Source organism: Adiantum capillus-veneris, chromosome 22, assembly GCF_014529385.1.
Source record: "Adiantum capillus-veneris isolate H3 chromosome 22, ASM1452938v2, whole genome shotgun sequence".
In the NCBI taxonomy this organism is placed as follows: domain Eukaryota; kingdom Viridiplantae; phylum Streptophyta; class Polypodiopsida; order Polypodiales; family Pteridaceae; genus Adiantum; species Adiantum capillus-veneris.
In genome coordinates this window covers 127,036,531-127,049,911 of record NC_140952.1, presented here as the reverse complement: position 1 = coordinate 127,049,911, position 13,381 = coordinate 127,036,531, and the positions used below count along the sequence as shown (strand labels likewise).

Here is a 13,381-nt window from a genome sequence, read left to right as displayed (position 1 = left end):
GTATAGGCTGCAAAAGAATGTACAAGATGGTGAGTCTGGTTTATAGTTGTCTTTATATGAATGATTTGCTAAAAAGAATTTCTAGTAGTATCTTTACTCCTCTCTGATACTGGTTATGAAACTATGAATAGTGTTGATCTGTCTCCAATCTCTTGTAGCATAGTCACGTGGGAAGGGGAAACAGGTTCACAGGGACTCTGCATACAAAAACACACACCTGCCACAATGAGCATTGAGCATAGAGGCTTGAAGCTTTGACTCTTGAGCTTGGGAGCCTTCCAGAATGCACATTGAGGCATTAGTTTTATAGCCTAAGGAAGTGGGTTAAGGCCCCTCACATGGGACCCCCAAAAGTGCCCCCCAATGTCTCTAAAAAGTTCTATAAAACTTGCAAAAACTGACCGCTGGCCGTTTTCTACCAGGCTGTCACTGTCCCTCACAACTGGCCGTCCTCGGGATGCTCATCTGACTGCGTTCCCACTAGTAGAGGGGATTCCGACCATCCCCTGTCCGTCCCCATCAGTCTCCTGTTCGGGGTTGGCGTCCCTCCGTCCCACAGGGCAGTCCCCCTGTCCCCCTGTGAGTCTGTCTTATAGTACTTGTTTCTTAAATTGATGTTTAGCAATGGTATCAGTCTCTCTGCATCCCTTCTCCTGTTTAGTACGTTGATGACATCATAAAGTTGTGTATTAAGCTGTACATTTGTTATGCCTCTCTGCTGAACCTGAGAGGGCCCATGGGTTGTTGGAGCTAGGTCTTGACAATTGGCCGAGCCACTTTAGTTTGAGGCGTAATTATGCAACAAGGGCATTTCCCATTCATATGTTAAGTTTTCTTTGTGCAAGGGTTTTCTCGCCAATAATGTGTATTGAATGCTGAATGTCACTTCTTTTTTGGCAGAGGAAGGCCACCTGATCACATACTCAAAAACTCAAAAAATACAAGCAAATATTTTAAGCAGACAGGAGCACCTTCTCGTTATTCAGAGAATTCAGAGGGGCACCGATCTGCTTATCAGTTTCTATCTCCAGAAGATTATGAGAAGGTTAGTGACACAAACTGGTTCTCAGATTTCAGTTGCATTGGTGCAGTTGCTTGCAAGGTCTGACATTCTGACCGCTTGCGTTTTGAGTAGTCCAAGTGCAAGCTGCATTCAATCAATTCTTTGCGTGTTTGTTGCAGAGGGAAACAATACGGCCTGCGATTGGAAAACATTATTTTTCGGAAGATTGGGATTTGGAGATGATAATATTGAGCTATCCTATGAAAAAGGGCATGCAGCCAGAAGAGATTGAAGAAGGTTGACACACTGAGCTCATGTTAAATCAGTTATCCAAAGATTCCTACATGATCATTGCTTGTTTTATTGGCATTTTCAGAGGTTCAGAAACGTCTTGTATTTCTGGATTTTATCAAAGGTCTGGTTAACTTTGATCCGTCAAAGCGATGGACGCCACGCCAGGTTGCATTGGTTGTGCTTTTGGGTGCAATTTTTGGTGTTAACAGAAGATATTTGGTTCCTAAATTATTTTTTACGCTCGTCTGACAGTGGTTTTCTACTTCTGGGATAAAATTTGTTCTGCATTGTCAGTTTTTGATATGTGGTAGATGGTGTGATGAGTGCACTAACGTTGTGAGCGGGATGGAAACACACCCAACGCCTCTATAATGACCCGACACACACTCTTGGGATGATACACACACACACACACACATTATGGGGCACCACTCGACTTACACAACCAGCCTGGCCGAGACAGGAAACACACAGACAGAGTGAGAAGAGAGAGATTTCCCACTTGCCCACTCCACTCACACATACACACTCACACACACACACTCTCAATTCAGCTCAAAGGAGGCAAATTGCTGTTGTTTAGATTCAATGAAGCTCAGCCCAACACCAATGGGGCAAATAGTTTACACAGTATTGAGGAAATACACCAGATACAACCACAAAGTTAAGCAGAGGCTTCACTCACCGGAGAAGATTACACGGAAAAACAGCAGAAAATCTGTGAGGAATTTGGCAAAATGGACAGCGCCATTGCGTCCGGAACGCCCAAAAACCCCACCCTACAATGTCACAGTGCTCAAATCCGACCTCGGATGAGCAGTTTAGGGCCAAAAAATGCTCCAAAAATAGCAAAAACACATTTGGGGCTGTTCCTCCTCTCTTCTCCACGTTTTTTTTTGGTCTTCTCTCCGTTTTTTCAGTTCCCACACTTAGCGTTATTAGTTGGGCACTCGTGGCCTTTTAGATGACCTCAAACGGACCCCGAACAAGCCAAAAACTGACCTCGTAGTGCATAGTTGTCACCTTTTTGCATCATCCGCACACCTGGCACTCAGTTTTTCCAAATAATGCATCCCGCAACCACGTGAAGTGGCCCCAAAAAGTGGTCCTCATGATGACCTTTTTGCATAAGTATCACAAGAAAACACTCACGTCGTGTCCATACTTCTCCGCATGCAAGTATTGACCCCGTTCGACCTCCTGACGCCACTCGATGCCATCTGACGCACCTGCTTACCTCACGTCGTCGGCCCGCGGATAGCTTCCTCGAGAAGTTTTATGCGCTACCAACTCCTCCTTATTGTAGAAAAAACACAGTGGTACTGGTAATAGTGAAAATCGATGCACTATGTACACCCTGTCCTACCTGTACACATGTGGGCCCCATGTAACCACCTGGCTCTGAAAAATGGGCAATTCTTTATTTGATGCACCATGCATGTATATGTACATTGCGCAATCTCTTGCTCCAAAAAACTCCTGACATAATTTGCCCATCCCCTAGTCTGCGAGATCATTCATGATCAGCAGCAGCAAAGAGAGATATGAGACTCGCCGCATCACAGGTCTCCTCATCCCTCACCAACACTGCTTGATCCACAGACAGCTCATCTTGCTCCACCATCATCAATCTAGCATGATACAATTTAAGACGCAATCCATTTACCCTTGACTTATGTAGAACACCATCCAGGTTAGCCAGCTGATATGTGCCATTTGGAAAACACTCCACTACCTTGAAAGGGCCTTCCCACTTAATTTGAAACTTCTTTTGGAAGGTGTTGTCCAGCTTACTGTTGTAGCGCAAAACCAAGTCATGTTTCTTGATACCCTTACTTTTGACCTTTTCATTTATCTTTGCCAAAGCCTTATCCTACATCTGCCCATAATGCTCCAATGCGCTCATCCTATCCAACTGGACCTCTTGTGACTGCAAGAGCCTCTCTTTAAATGCATCACTAGGCGGCCCAAGCAACTTCTCTAACATCTTGACCGCAGGCAACTCTACCTCCACAAGCAATAGTGCTTCCTTTCCATGCACCAAATGAAATGGAGTAAACCCTGTACCTGTCTTCACCGAAGTACGGTAAGCCCATAATGCACTAGGCAATTCCAAATCCCAATTCTTTCCTTGGTGCTCTGTCACTTTAGAAAGAATTTGTACCAACTCACCATTGAATCTTTCATTTAAGCCATTACACTGCGGGTAATAAGGAGTGGTATGTTGGTGCCTAATCTTCATCTTTGTGCATAAGAAGTCTAGCAGTTTAGCTCTAAATCCTGGCCCCTTATCTGAAAGTAGCTCTAATGGCACCCCAAACTTGCAACATATTTCATCATACACAAATTTTGCCACATCCTTTGCAGTGATCTGTTTTACTGCTATAGCCTCTGCCCATCTAGAGAGATAGTCCACTGCCGTCAAGATATAGCTTTTGCCCCTGCTTGTGATAGGTAACGGGCCTATTGCATCAATCTCCCACTTTTCAAACACATCAAACGCCATAATGGTTTTTCGTAGCTCTGGCTTCAACACTCTCTTCCCAAATGCTTGACACCTATTGCAAGACCTACACCAATGGTGAACATCCTTGTGCAAACTAGGCCATACATACCCCTCTTGCAAAATCTTATGCAAGGTGATCTTTAGAGCAAAATGGCCACCACATGCGCCTTCATGATTCTCTTCCAACACTCTGTAAAGCTCCTCCCGCCAAGGTACACATCTCAACACGAGATCAGTCCCTTTCATGTATAAGACATCACCAATCAATTTGTACCTGTATGCTCTACGCACAAAGCCATACTTCTTAGAATTCTGAATCTCCTTTGGAATGATTCCTGTTAGCAAAAACTCCTCTTCTTGAGCCAAACTTTCCCGGCCATGATAAAGAGGTAAAGTGGTCCTCAACACAAATAGCTCCCCAATCATGCCTTGAGCTGCTTCATGTGCCTCTCCATTTAGAGCACGTTCAATGTGTCTGATGATCCATGCTTCGAACTTTTTTAACAGGCCTTTAATTCTGAAGCACATTTCCTTCAATGACGTGTTCTTGCTCTTCCACACACCCAGCACTTGCTTCACCACTAACAAGGCATCACCTTTTATGCTCAACTTTCGAACCCCATGCTTCAAACAAATGTGTAATCCGGCTTCCAGAGTAGCATATTCAGCTTCATTGTTACTACGAGCATCCAATTTGAACCCTCTCTTGCATACTAGCTTCCCCTCTGGATCATAAAGTGCTATACCCCCTGAAGCTGCATCATGGCTCTTTCTGTATGAACCATCAAAGAACAACACATGTGCATTGCTGATCTGTGGCACTTCTTCAACTACCTTTCTCACCACCTCTTCCTTAACAATAAGGGGATTCTCCTTGTAGGTCAACAAATCAGCTAGGGTAGCCCTTGTACTATCTTCCACTAGAAAAGAGAACTCAAACTCTTGCAGCTCAATTACCCATTTCTTCACCACATTTGACATGTTAGTACCATTAATTAACTGTGGCAAAAAGGCATAACTCGTCAAGAAAACAAAAGGCCGTGGTAGCAAATAATGACGAAATCGTCGACAAGCAAATATTACACTGGCCGTCACTAGCTCTACTTCCGAGAACTTTCTCTCCGCTACCAACTTCACTCGGCTTGCACAATACAGTGGCCTCATATAATGGCTGCCCTTTCCCTTTTGCAATAGCATGGCTCCAATGGCATCATCCCCTACTGATGGATTTACATAAAACACTTTCTCCCAATCAGGAGCCTGCATGGCTGACAACCCCCCTAACACCTCTTTCACCTCTTGAAACACTTCTTCACACTTGTCATCCCATTGCAATGGATCATGATTTGCCACTTGCTGTAATGGATAAAGAAGCTGCGAAGACAATGGAATAAACCGTGCTATGTACTTCACTTTGTGTATAGCAGTTGCCAATTGCTTCGTACTCGTAGGTGATGGAAGAAGAATAATAGACTTAACCTTATTTGGATCAGCTTCAATGCCATTTTCTGACACCATATGGCCCAATAACTTCACCCTTGGCTGTGCTAGATGACATTTCTTTGGATTTAGTTGTCCTCTATATTCATCATATCGAGCCAATACCATCTGCAGCTTCTCATGGTGTTCAACTCTACTGCTATAAACACAGAAGTCATCCATAAAAGCTTTAACACAACTACCAATGAATGGTTCCAACACCCAATTTGCTCTCTCTTGATAGAAGGAAGGTCCATTTGACAACCCAAATGGCAATACTGTGTAGCAATAGCAGCCCCATGGTGTAATAAAAGTGGTCTTTGTGCGGTCTTTAAGAGCAATCTTCAATTGAAAATAGCCTGAAAAACCATCACACACACTGTACCTCTCATAACCTGCCACTGAATCCAAGATCTGATCGATGAATGGAAGAGGATATGGGTTCTTCTTAGTGGCTGCGTTTAAGGGTTTAAAATCTACACAAATTCTCCACTTCCCATCCTTCTTTGGACTGACTACAACTGGACTCACCCATTCTGTGGTCTCCACAGGGACTATGAACCCTGCCTTCAACAACTTGTCCACCTCTTCTCGCAAGGCTTCCATTTTCTCTTGACCCATCCTTCTTAGCCTTTGCCGCACTGGCTTAGCACCTTCTTTCAACTCTATATGCATCTCTTCGCCCTTGAACCCTCTGATCTCTTCATATGAAGTAATGAACAAATCAAGAAAACTAGCCAGCATGTGCAAATATATATCCTTCTCCATAGCTGAGAGGTCTCCACTGATCATTTGTGTCATCAATTCCTGCTTCTTTGACAACTCAACCTTGGTTTGCATCAGCCCTTCAATCACTTCATAAGGCCCTTCACTTTCATCTTCAACCTCATTCGCAAATGCAACTAAACCAAACTCCTGGATTTCTTTGTCCATCAAAAGAAATGCAACATCAGCATCCTCATCACTGCTGGTAGTGCTATCACTGTCCTCATCTGTCACCGTGGAAGAGTCTTCATCACTAGACTCATCCTCATCTTCATAAAGCTCCTCTAATCGTTTCCTTGTGTCCATATTATAAAGCTTCTTGGTACCTGTCTTTCCATATAGGCTAATCGTACCATGTCGCCAATCTTGAACAGCTCCCACTGTACGTAACCATGATCTGCCCAGTATAATAGGATATGCTCCCAACCCTGTTGGCATCACATGAAAATCAACCACTGCCTTTGCATCATATGCCTCCACTTCTAAGCTCTTTACAACACAAGCATTTTACTTTTTGATGGTTTGCCAATCTGATCCGAAAACCTGACACCCCAGCCACTGTGAGACCCATCTTCTCAACGCATGAGTGTGTTATGACGCATATTTGGGCTCCGCCATCCACATAACCTTGTCCCAAATTTTTCCTTTTATGCCACACATCTACTATTGGACAAATGTCTGGTAGCTCATCCATTGCCAACACCTTTACTGAACCTCTCTCTGGCTCTTTCTCCATTGGGTTAACCATCCTCTTCCATTGTCGCTTTAGCTTAGGCACCATCTCTATAAGCTGCCCAAAAGTAACATTTGCCTTCCTGCTCGTCAGATCCTCCTTCAAGTCATAGCTTAATTGCCCATCCCCTAGTGGAAAATCTGAAACATGAAACTTTCGATGAGCTCTCCTTTTCCTCTTGGCCTTGACATCCTCGCCTTCATGGCTCTTTCCTTTCTTCTTACTAGGACCTGGGGCACTTCTTCCTTCCTTATCCTCTGTGGTCCTCTTCTCAATAGGCATCACTAATGTATCCTCTAGCTTTGATGCCTTCTCCAAGGTTACTACACTTAGCACTTTTGTCTTTCCCTTTTCCTCTTGGGTCAGTCCACTGGTTCCTTCGTCTCCCTTAATTTCGATGCCATAATCATTTGACCTAGTTAGCACCTGTCTTGGCAATGGATACATGTCTCCCCCCATCCTTGGTGGCTTATCACATTGCGGGCTGATGTGACCCAACTCTCCACAATTATAACATGTGGGCATCTGTCTCCAAAACCTACCATTGCTTTGTCCAACACCATTCCTAGGCCTTTCTTCACCTCCTGGCTGATTTGCAAACCTCCCTCGACCTCGATTATTTCCCACTTAACCTAACATGTTTAGGCTGAGATTCTTCATCAAATCTACCACTTGCCTCATGTCTTGCCTTAGCCCATCTTGCACCGATGTAGTGACCACTGCTGGCATAACCTGAGTAGTAACAGGAACCACTGGTTCATGATGAACCTCTGACATGCGACCTTGTAACGACTCTATAGGCTGAAATTCAGACCTCATGGGCAAAGACTCCACCCCTAACTGGCTCATTTCCCTCAACTTCCACTCTTTGTTCCATGCTACCTCTAGTGCATCTTCATATGTCCTAGGCTTCTTTAGCTCCACTCTCCAACGTATATTCTCCCAAAGACCAGCCAAGAACCTATCCTTCTTTATCATGTCAGGCGGGGGTACCTGTGGTGCTAAGGCCTTGCACATCCGCTCCCATGCCAATGAGAACTTACGTATGTACGCATCTACTGGCTCACCTTCCTTTTGCACCAAACCTTGTACTTCTTGCCACATTTTGTCAGGATCTTCTATCTTCACAAACTCCACTTTCAACCCATGCCTTAGATTGTCCCAACTCGATCTTACAGGTGGATCCGCTGCACGCAACTCCTCTTCAAATGTTTTGGACCAGACTCGTGCATCACTCTTCAAACAAATTTGGAGAAGACGTAACATCTGCGCAGGGTCATGATGCAGACAACCTTCATCTTTTCCAAAAAATCTTCCACATCTTCATCACTTCTTCCATGAAACTCCGGATAAGAGAAAGCCATGGCTACCCAAGTTACAATGCTTTGAGAACCCCTTTGAACACACGTGCAAGAACCCAAAACTTTTGACTACCCAATCCCCAGAAACTTCAATGGAGCTCAACTTTAGATAAGGACAAACACATGCACATCAAATGAGTTTTCATAGTTGATCATCGGAATTACAACAGGCAAAGGACATTCCAAGATCTCTCGTAATCTTCTTGGCCTGAACATAAAGACTATGCGCTGCTGGAAAAAAATCTTCCTGGACACATGAACATTTATCTGGATTCTTTGAGTTAAATGAAATGGAGTGAATTGAGGGCCATTTTGATCATCCATTAAAGCCAACCATGAAGCTCCCAAGAAGGCACACCTGACTTAACCTCTGATTTTGCCAAAATTTCAGCAGCATAACAGCATAAATGGCTCAAAAGACCCGACACACACTCTTGGGATGATACACACACACACATTATGGGGCACCACTCGGCTTACACAACCAGCCTGGCCGAGACAAGAAACACACAGACGGAGTGAGAAGAGAGATTTTCCACTTGCCCACTCAACACTCACACATACACACTCACACACACACTCTCAATTCAACTCAAAGGAGGCAAATTGCTGTTGTTTAGACTCAATGAAGCTCAGCCCAACACCAATGGGGCAAATAGTTTACACAGTATTGAGGAAATACACCAGATACAACCACAAAGTTAAGCAGAGGCTTCACTCACCGGAGAAGATTACACAGAAAAACAATAGAAAATCTGTGAGGAATTTGGCAAAATGGACAGCGCCATTGCGTCCGGAACGCCCAAAAACCCCACCCTACAATGTCACAGTGCTCAAATCCAACCTCGGATGAGCAGTTTAGGGCCAAAAAATGCTCCAAAAATAGCAAAAACACATTTGCGGCTGTTCCTCCTCTCTTCTCCACGTTTTTTTCTGGTCTTCTCTCCGTTTTTTCAGTTCCCACACTTAGCTTTATTAGTTGGGTACCCGTGGCCTTTTAGATGACCTCAAACGGACCCCGAACAGGCCAAAAACTGACCTCGTAGTGCATAGTTGTCACCTTTTTGCATCATCCGCACACCTGGCACTCAATTTTTCCAAATAATGCATCCCGCAACCACTTGAAGTGGCCCCAAAAAGTGGTCCTCATGATGACCTTTCTGCATAAGTATCACAAGAAAACACTCACGTCGTGTCCATACTTCTCTGCGTGCAAGTATTGACCCCGTTCGACCTCCTGACGCCACTCGATGCCATCTGACGCACCTGCTTACCTCATGTCGTCGGCCTGCGGATAGCTTCCTCGAGAAGTTTTATGCGTTACCAACTCCTCCTTATTGTAGAAAAAACACAGTGGTACTGGTAATAGTGAAAATCGATGCACTATGTACACCCTGTCCTACCTGTACACATGTGGGCCCCACGTAACCACCTGGCTCTGAAAAATGGGCAATTCTTTATTTGATGCACCATGCATGTATATGTACATATGCGCAATCCCTTGCTCCAAAAAACTCCTGACAACGTCATTCTATGTACCAACTGTAATACAAATTTTTATGTTGCTACTGTGCTTTACCTCTATTTCTTTATTCTAGATCCACAGACACCGCAGCTTTTTGTGTTTGATTGATGATATTGTGCCACTTATCAATCGGATTCATGCAAAGATATCAACAAGTCAATTAGTATTTGGTTAGTTAAAAGCCAGAAAGCCAGAACCCAAAGATAGTCAGTTTTGGATTTCACAAGCTTGAATCTTACTCTTATTACTTAACCTTTAGACCTATGGTGAAAAGTGAAGTTTAGTTTATTGAATAGCCAGAAATTTCAGTGTCGTTGCCCAATTTTGTGGTTCACGTTCATAGCTAATGCCTTGTAACGATGTAGAGTATACCATGTTTTTAGATCTATTTTTTCATTTTGTTGAAGCTGCTAACAAGGAGAGATCTCTGTTGTCAGGCAGCACAGCACCCTTTTGTGACACAAAGGCAATTTACAGGCTCATTTCAGCCACCATTGGAGGCTCCACGGATGGTAAGTCCTAGGGATCCTTTGCTCTCTCATCCTCAGGGTTGCAATTTCTAAATTGGTAAACACTCATAGGTAGTCAAACCATGATATGCTATTTTAACCAGGATGTATGCATTCCGGAATGTAATGCTTCTCATAATATCTTCTGTTCAGCCCACCTATCAAGGAATGAATGTGGATCATAATCCCGTTTCAGGTCATTGGCTCGGTGCCGGTCTTTCACCCCAGGTGCAGAACTGGGTGTACTGTACTAAACTCTTCATATGATCTTTCTGTTTCAAGGTATTTGATTTTCTAATAAGTTGTTTAATAGGTGAATGCCATGGTTCCACAGTTTGGCAGTCCACATTATTATGGGCATCACTTATCCTATGGAAGCAGCCATGGTAGTGCAGAAACTTATGGGAGTTATGGTGATAGTCTTGTGGAAAGCTTTGGTGATCCTTCTAGAGATTTTCTGAACCATCAATCGCCCTCTGCAATACTGCATCCATGTTGTGAAGAAAGTCCAGATACATGGCGGCATGTGGGTCATATATCTGCAAATAAAGGAGTGGGGCATACATATCTGGGCATGAGCCCATCAAGTAACTTTCTAGAAATGTCTTTGGGTGTAAGCCCATCTAATTTTACTCCATCTAATTTTACTTCTCCAACCTCTCACCTTCAACATTCGTCAGTATCTTCTCCATCCTTTGGGTCTCCAGGCAGGTATGGACCCACCTCACCAGCCCGTAGCAGTGGTGGTGGTGCTTCTTCTCTAGGTAAGGTAGCTGCACTGGGGCAGTTCAATAAGAGGAGGGGCTTCGGATCACTTGTATCTGCATCAAATGTGGGCACCGGAGGCCAAAGTGGAGGTTTTGAGAGCTCAAGTATAACCTGGAATGGCATTCACCCAAACACGCTCGCTCACAAGTTGGGATCTCTCCCTAGTTCCTATAATGAAGGCACTAGCCCCTTGACTTCTCCTCGTAGCTTTTCGGAGCATGGAGCACAATTAAGGGCAAGAAGCGAGATGATGTCTGGCCCAGTCTTAGAGCAGACCCAAGCAAGTAAACCACCAACCTATCCAACAGGTTCACTGGGCGCGTTGATCTCAAACGCTCAATCAGCAGGGGACGATGTATCAGCCAGCAATTGGGATCCGAATTTCAGGTGTTTATTAGAACCCAACTCGTGTATCATTACAAATTGCAAAACTCTCTAAGTTAAGGATGCTCAATTTTTTCTGAACCTGTATCTCATCGGCAGTGAGGACTTGCTACTAGAGAGTGATGAAGCCGAGACTCAGCATGGCAGCATTCAAATCTCTCCAGGAGAACGTAGTGGACAGGAAGGGCTAGTTGGATTGAATGTGGAAAATCCCACTAGAGGTACAGCTTCCAGCTATGTGACGCGGCAGGATGGACCACAGTTTTCTGCTTACAGGTGCATTTCCTAATGGTCTTTTACAGAATAGAAGTACTCACTTAGTGCTCGATTTGAACTGGCCATTATTCTTAATTGGCTGTGCAGACAGAGTAGCCATTTCCCTTACTTGGAGGGTGGCTCTCATGTAACTCCTGACTATGGATGGGGTTTGAGGCATTTGCATTTGACTCATCAAGCCCCCCAGCATATTTCTCCCAGCCGTCTTGGGCAACAATCGACACAAATTTTACTGCAGCAGCAGCAGCAGTTACATCAGTACTCATCATTTAATCTCAGCCTTTATGAACAACTGCCCCATTTTGTGCACCAGAATCTTGGCAGCAGCCAAAGTTTCTTCCAAGGTAATAAATTTTCTTGAGCTAGAGGCTTCTGAGGGCAGTACGAATAAGCTTTACGAGTTCTGTTGTGTTAATTAAACAGGGCCAATGAATGTGGGGTTGCCTGGGGCTTTCTCACCCACATTGTCTACAAAGAATAGTTAGCTTGTGATTGCCGTGGATGGGTTCTGACTAAAATGGCCAGCGAACTACTCAGCATCATCAAGTATCAAGTGCAATTTTCAAGGGGGATTGATTTCGAGTTAATAGCTTGTCACTGTCCAGCTTGTGATGCCGTAAAGGGTTCCAGATTTTAATGGACGGCAAACTACTCAGCATCAAATATCAAGAGCATTGTTTGGCCTAAGCATCCTGACCATGCCCAGTACCTGCCAGCCATTAAAAATTTATCTGACGTGGGATTTGCAGCTCGTGTTAAATAGCTTCTTGTTTTCCACCTGTTGAATGATGATATCTACCATTGCATGGATACATTCAAAGAAGGCTACAGTAGGTATTTTTACCATAAAAAAGTCATTTGTTTGTTTTTTTCTCTCTTGGAAATTGAAAATATATTTCTTATTGCAGTACTCAGACTGCAGCAAAGCTCCTATAGTGTGGTAATGAAGGAAATCAACGGGCAATTTCTGGTGAGAGGCTTTTTCAAAAGTCCCATCATTTTGTGACACATACTCTTATTACTTGGCAACTCAAGTCGAGAGATGGGTGCACATTACGATTTATCAGCTTAAGCACATGACATTTTAGAACCAGTAAAGAAACAGTGGTGGAAGTGTTGGCAGCTTTTGCAGGAGATTTTATCGTTGAATGAGGAGGCTGATGAGCTGAATCATGCCTGTCCAGATCCCTTAGTTTACGAAATATTCTATACACACGATGTACACTGGCACATAATATTTATATGCATGACCAAATGCATAGCAAACATTTGTAGTTTGAAACTGCATGTCTATATGTAATTGTATATGAAAGAATAGCAACAAAAGTATGAAAGTCTTTGGGTTAGTTCTTTTCTTCATGTTATGATGACGGTCTATCGTGGTGGCTAGGGCGCCCCCATGTTTATTGATAAAAGCTAAAACCAGTTAATAGAAAACTGTGATCTTGGACAAGCCATTTTACTATTCAGGATTCAAATCTCTCCCCCTCGAAACGCAAAAGTCTCTAGACATGCAATGCTTCCTTGGAACACATCGTGTTGGTACCCCTAAGCCTTTATAATCAGGGTATTCTGGATTTTGAACCCCAATAAAGGATGATGGGACACACCAAGTGCATATTCATATTGGCTAAATCACATGGATGTATGTGGTCACATTGCTCGGGCACATTTTGGGCTTGGGGGCAACATTTAAATTTGTTGTGGATATATACAATACTTTATAGCATGGTTGTTTTTACCACAATTACGATAAGTAATCACTTCATAGCAACATT

General features: G+C 43.7%; 1 protein-coding gene across 6 annotated transcripts in view; it reads left to right on the top strand.

Annotated features, from left to right (window-relative positions):
* LOC147430186 (dual specificity protein kinase YAK1 homolog) overlaps positions 1-12,954 on the top strand; it is a 49,062-nt gene extending 36,108 nt beyond the window's left edge. For 2 of the 6 annotated variants that reach the window (XM_086494690.1, XM_086494695.1), the window contains 10 exons: positions 901-1,045; positions 1,183-1,300; positions 1,380-1,462; positions 10,104-10,178; positions 10,329-10,403; positions 10,489-11,330; positions 11,427-11,603; positions 11,691-11,947; positions 12,027-12,433; positions 12,512-12,954. In XM_086494690.1, coding sequence (XP_086350816.1) covers positions 901-1,045; positions 1,183-1,300; positions 1,380-1,462; positions 10,104-10,178; positions 10,329-10,403; positions 10,489-11,330; positions 11,427-11,603; positions 11,691-11,947; positions 12,027-12,088 — 1,834 coding nt within the window. In that variant the 3' untranslated portion in view covers positions 12,089-12,433; positions 12,512-12,954. Of the gene's footprint in view, positions 1-900; positions 1,046-1,182; positions 1,301-1,379; positions 1,463-10,103; positions 10,179-10,328; positions 10,404-10,488; positions 11,331-11,426; positions 11,604-11,690; positions 11,948-12,026; positions 12,438-12,511 lie in introns of all 6 variants that reach the window. The other 4 variants (XM_086494692.1, XM_086494691.1, XM_086494694.1 and 1 more) reach the window with 4 other exon arrangements.
* The last annotated feature ends 427 nt before the right edge of the window (positions 12,955-13,381 follow it).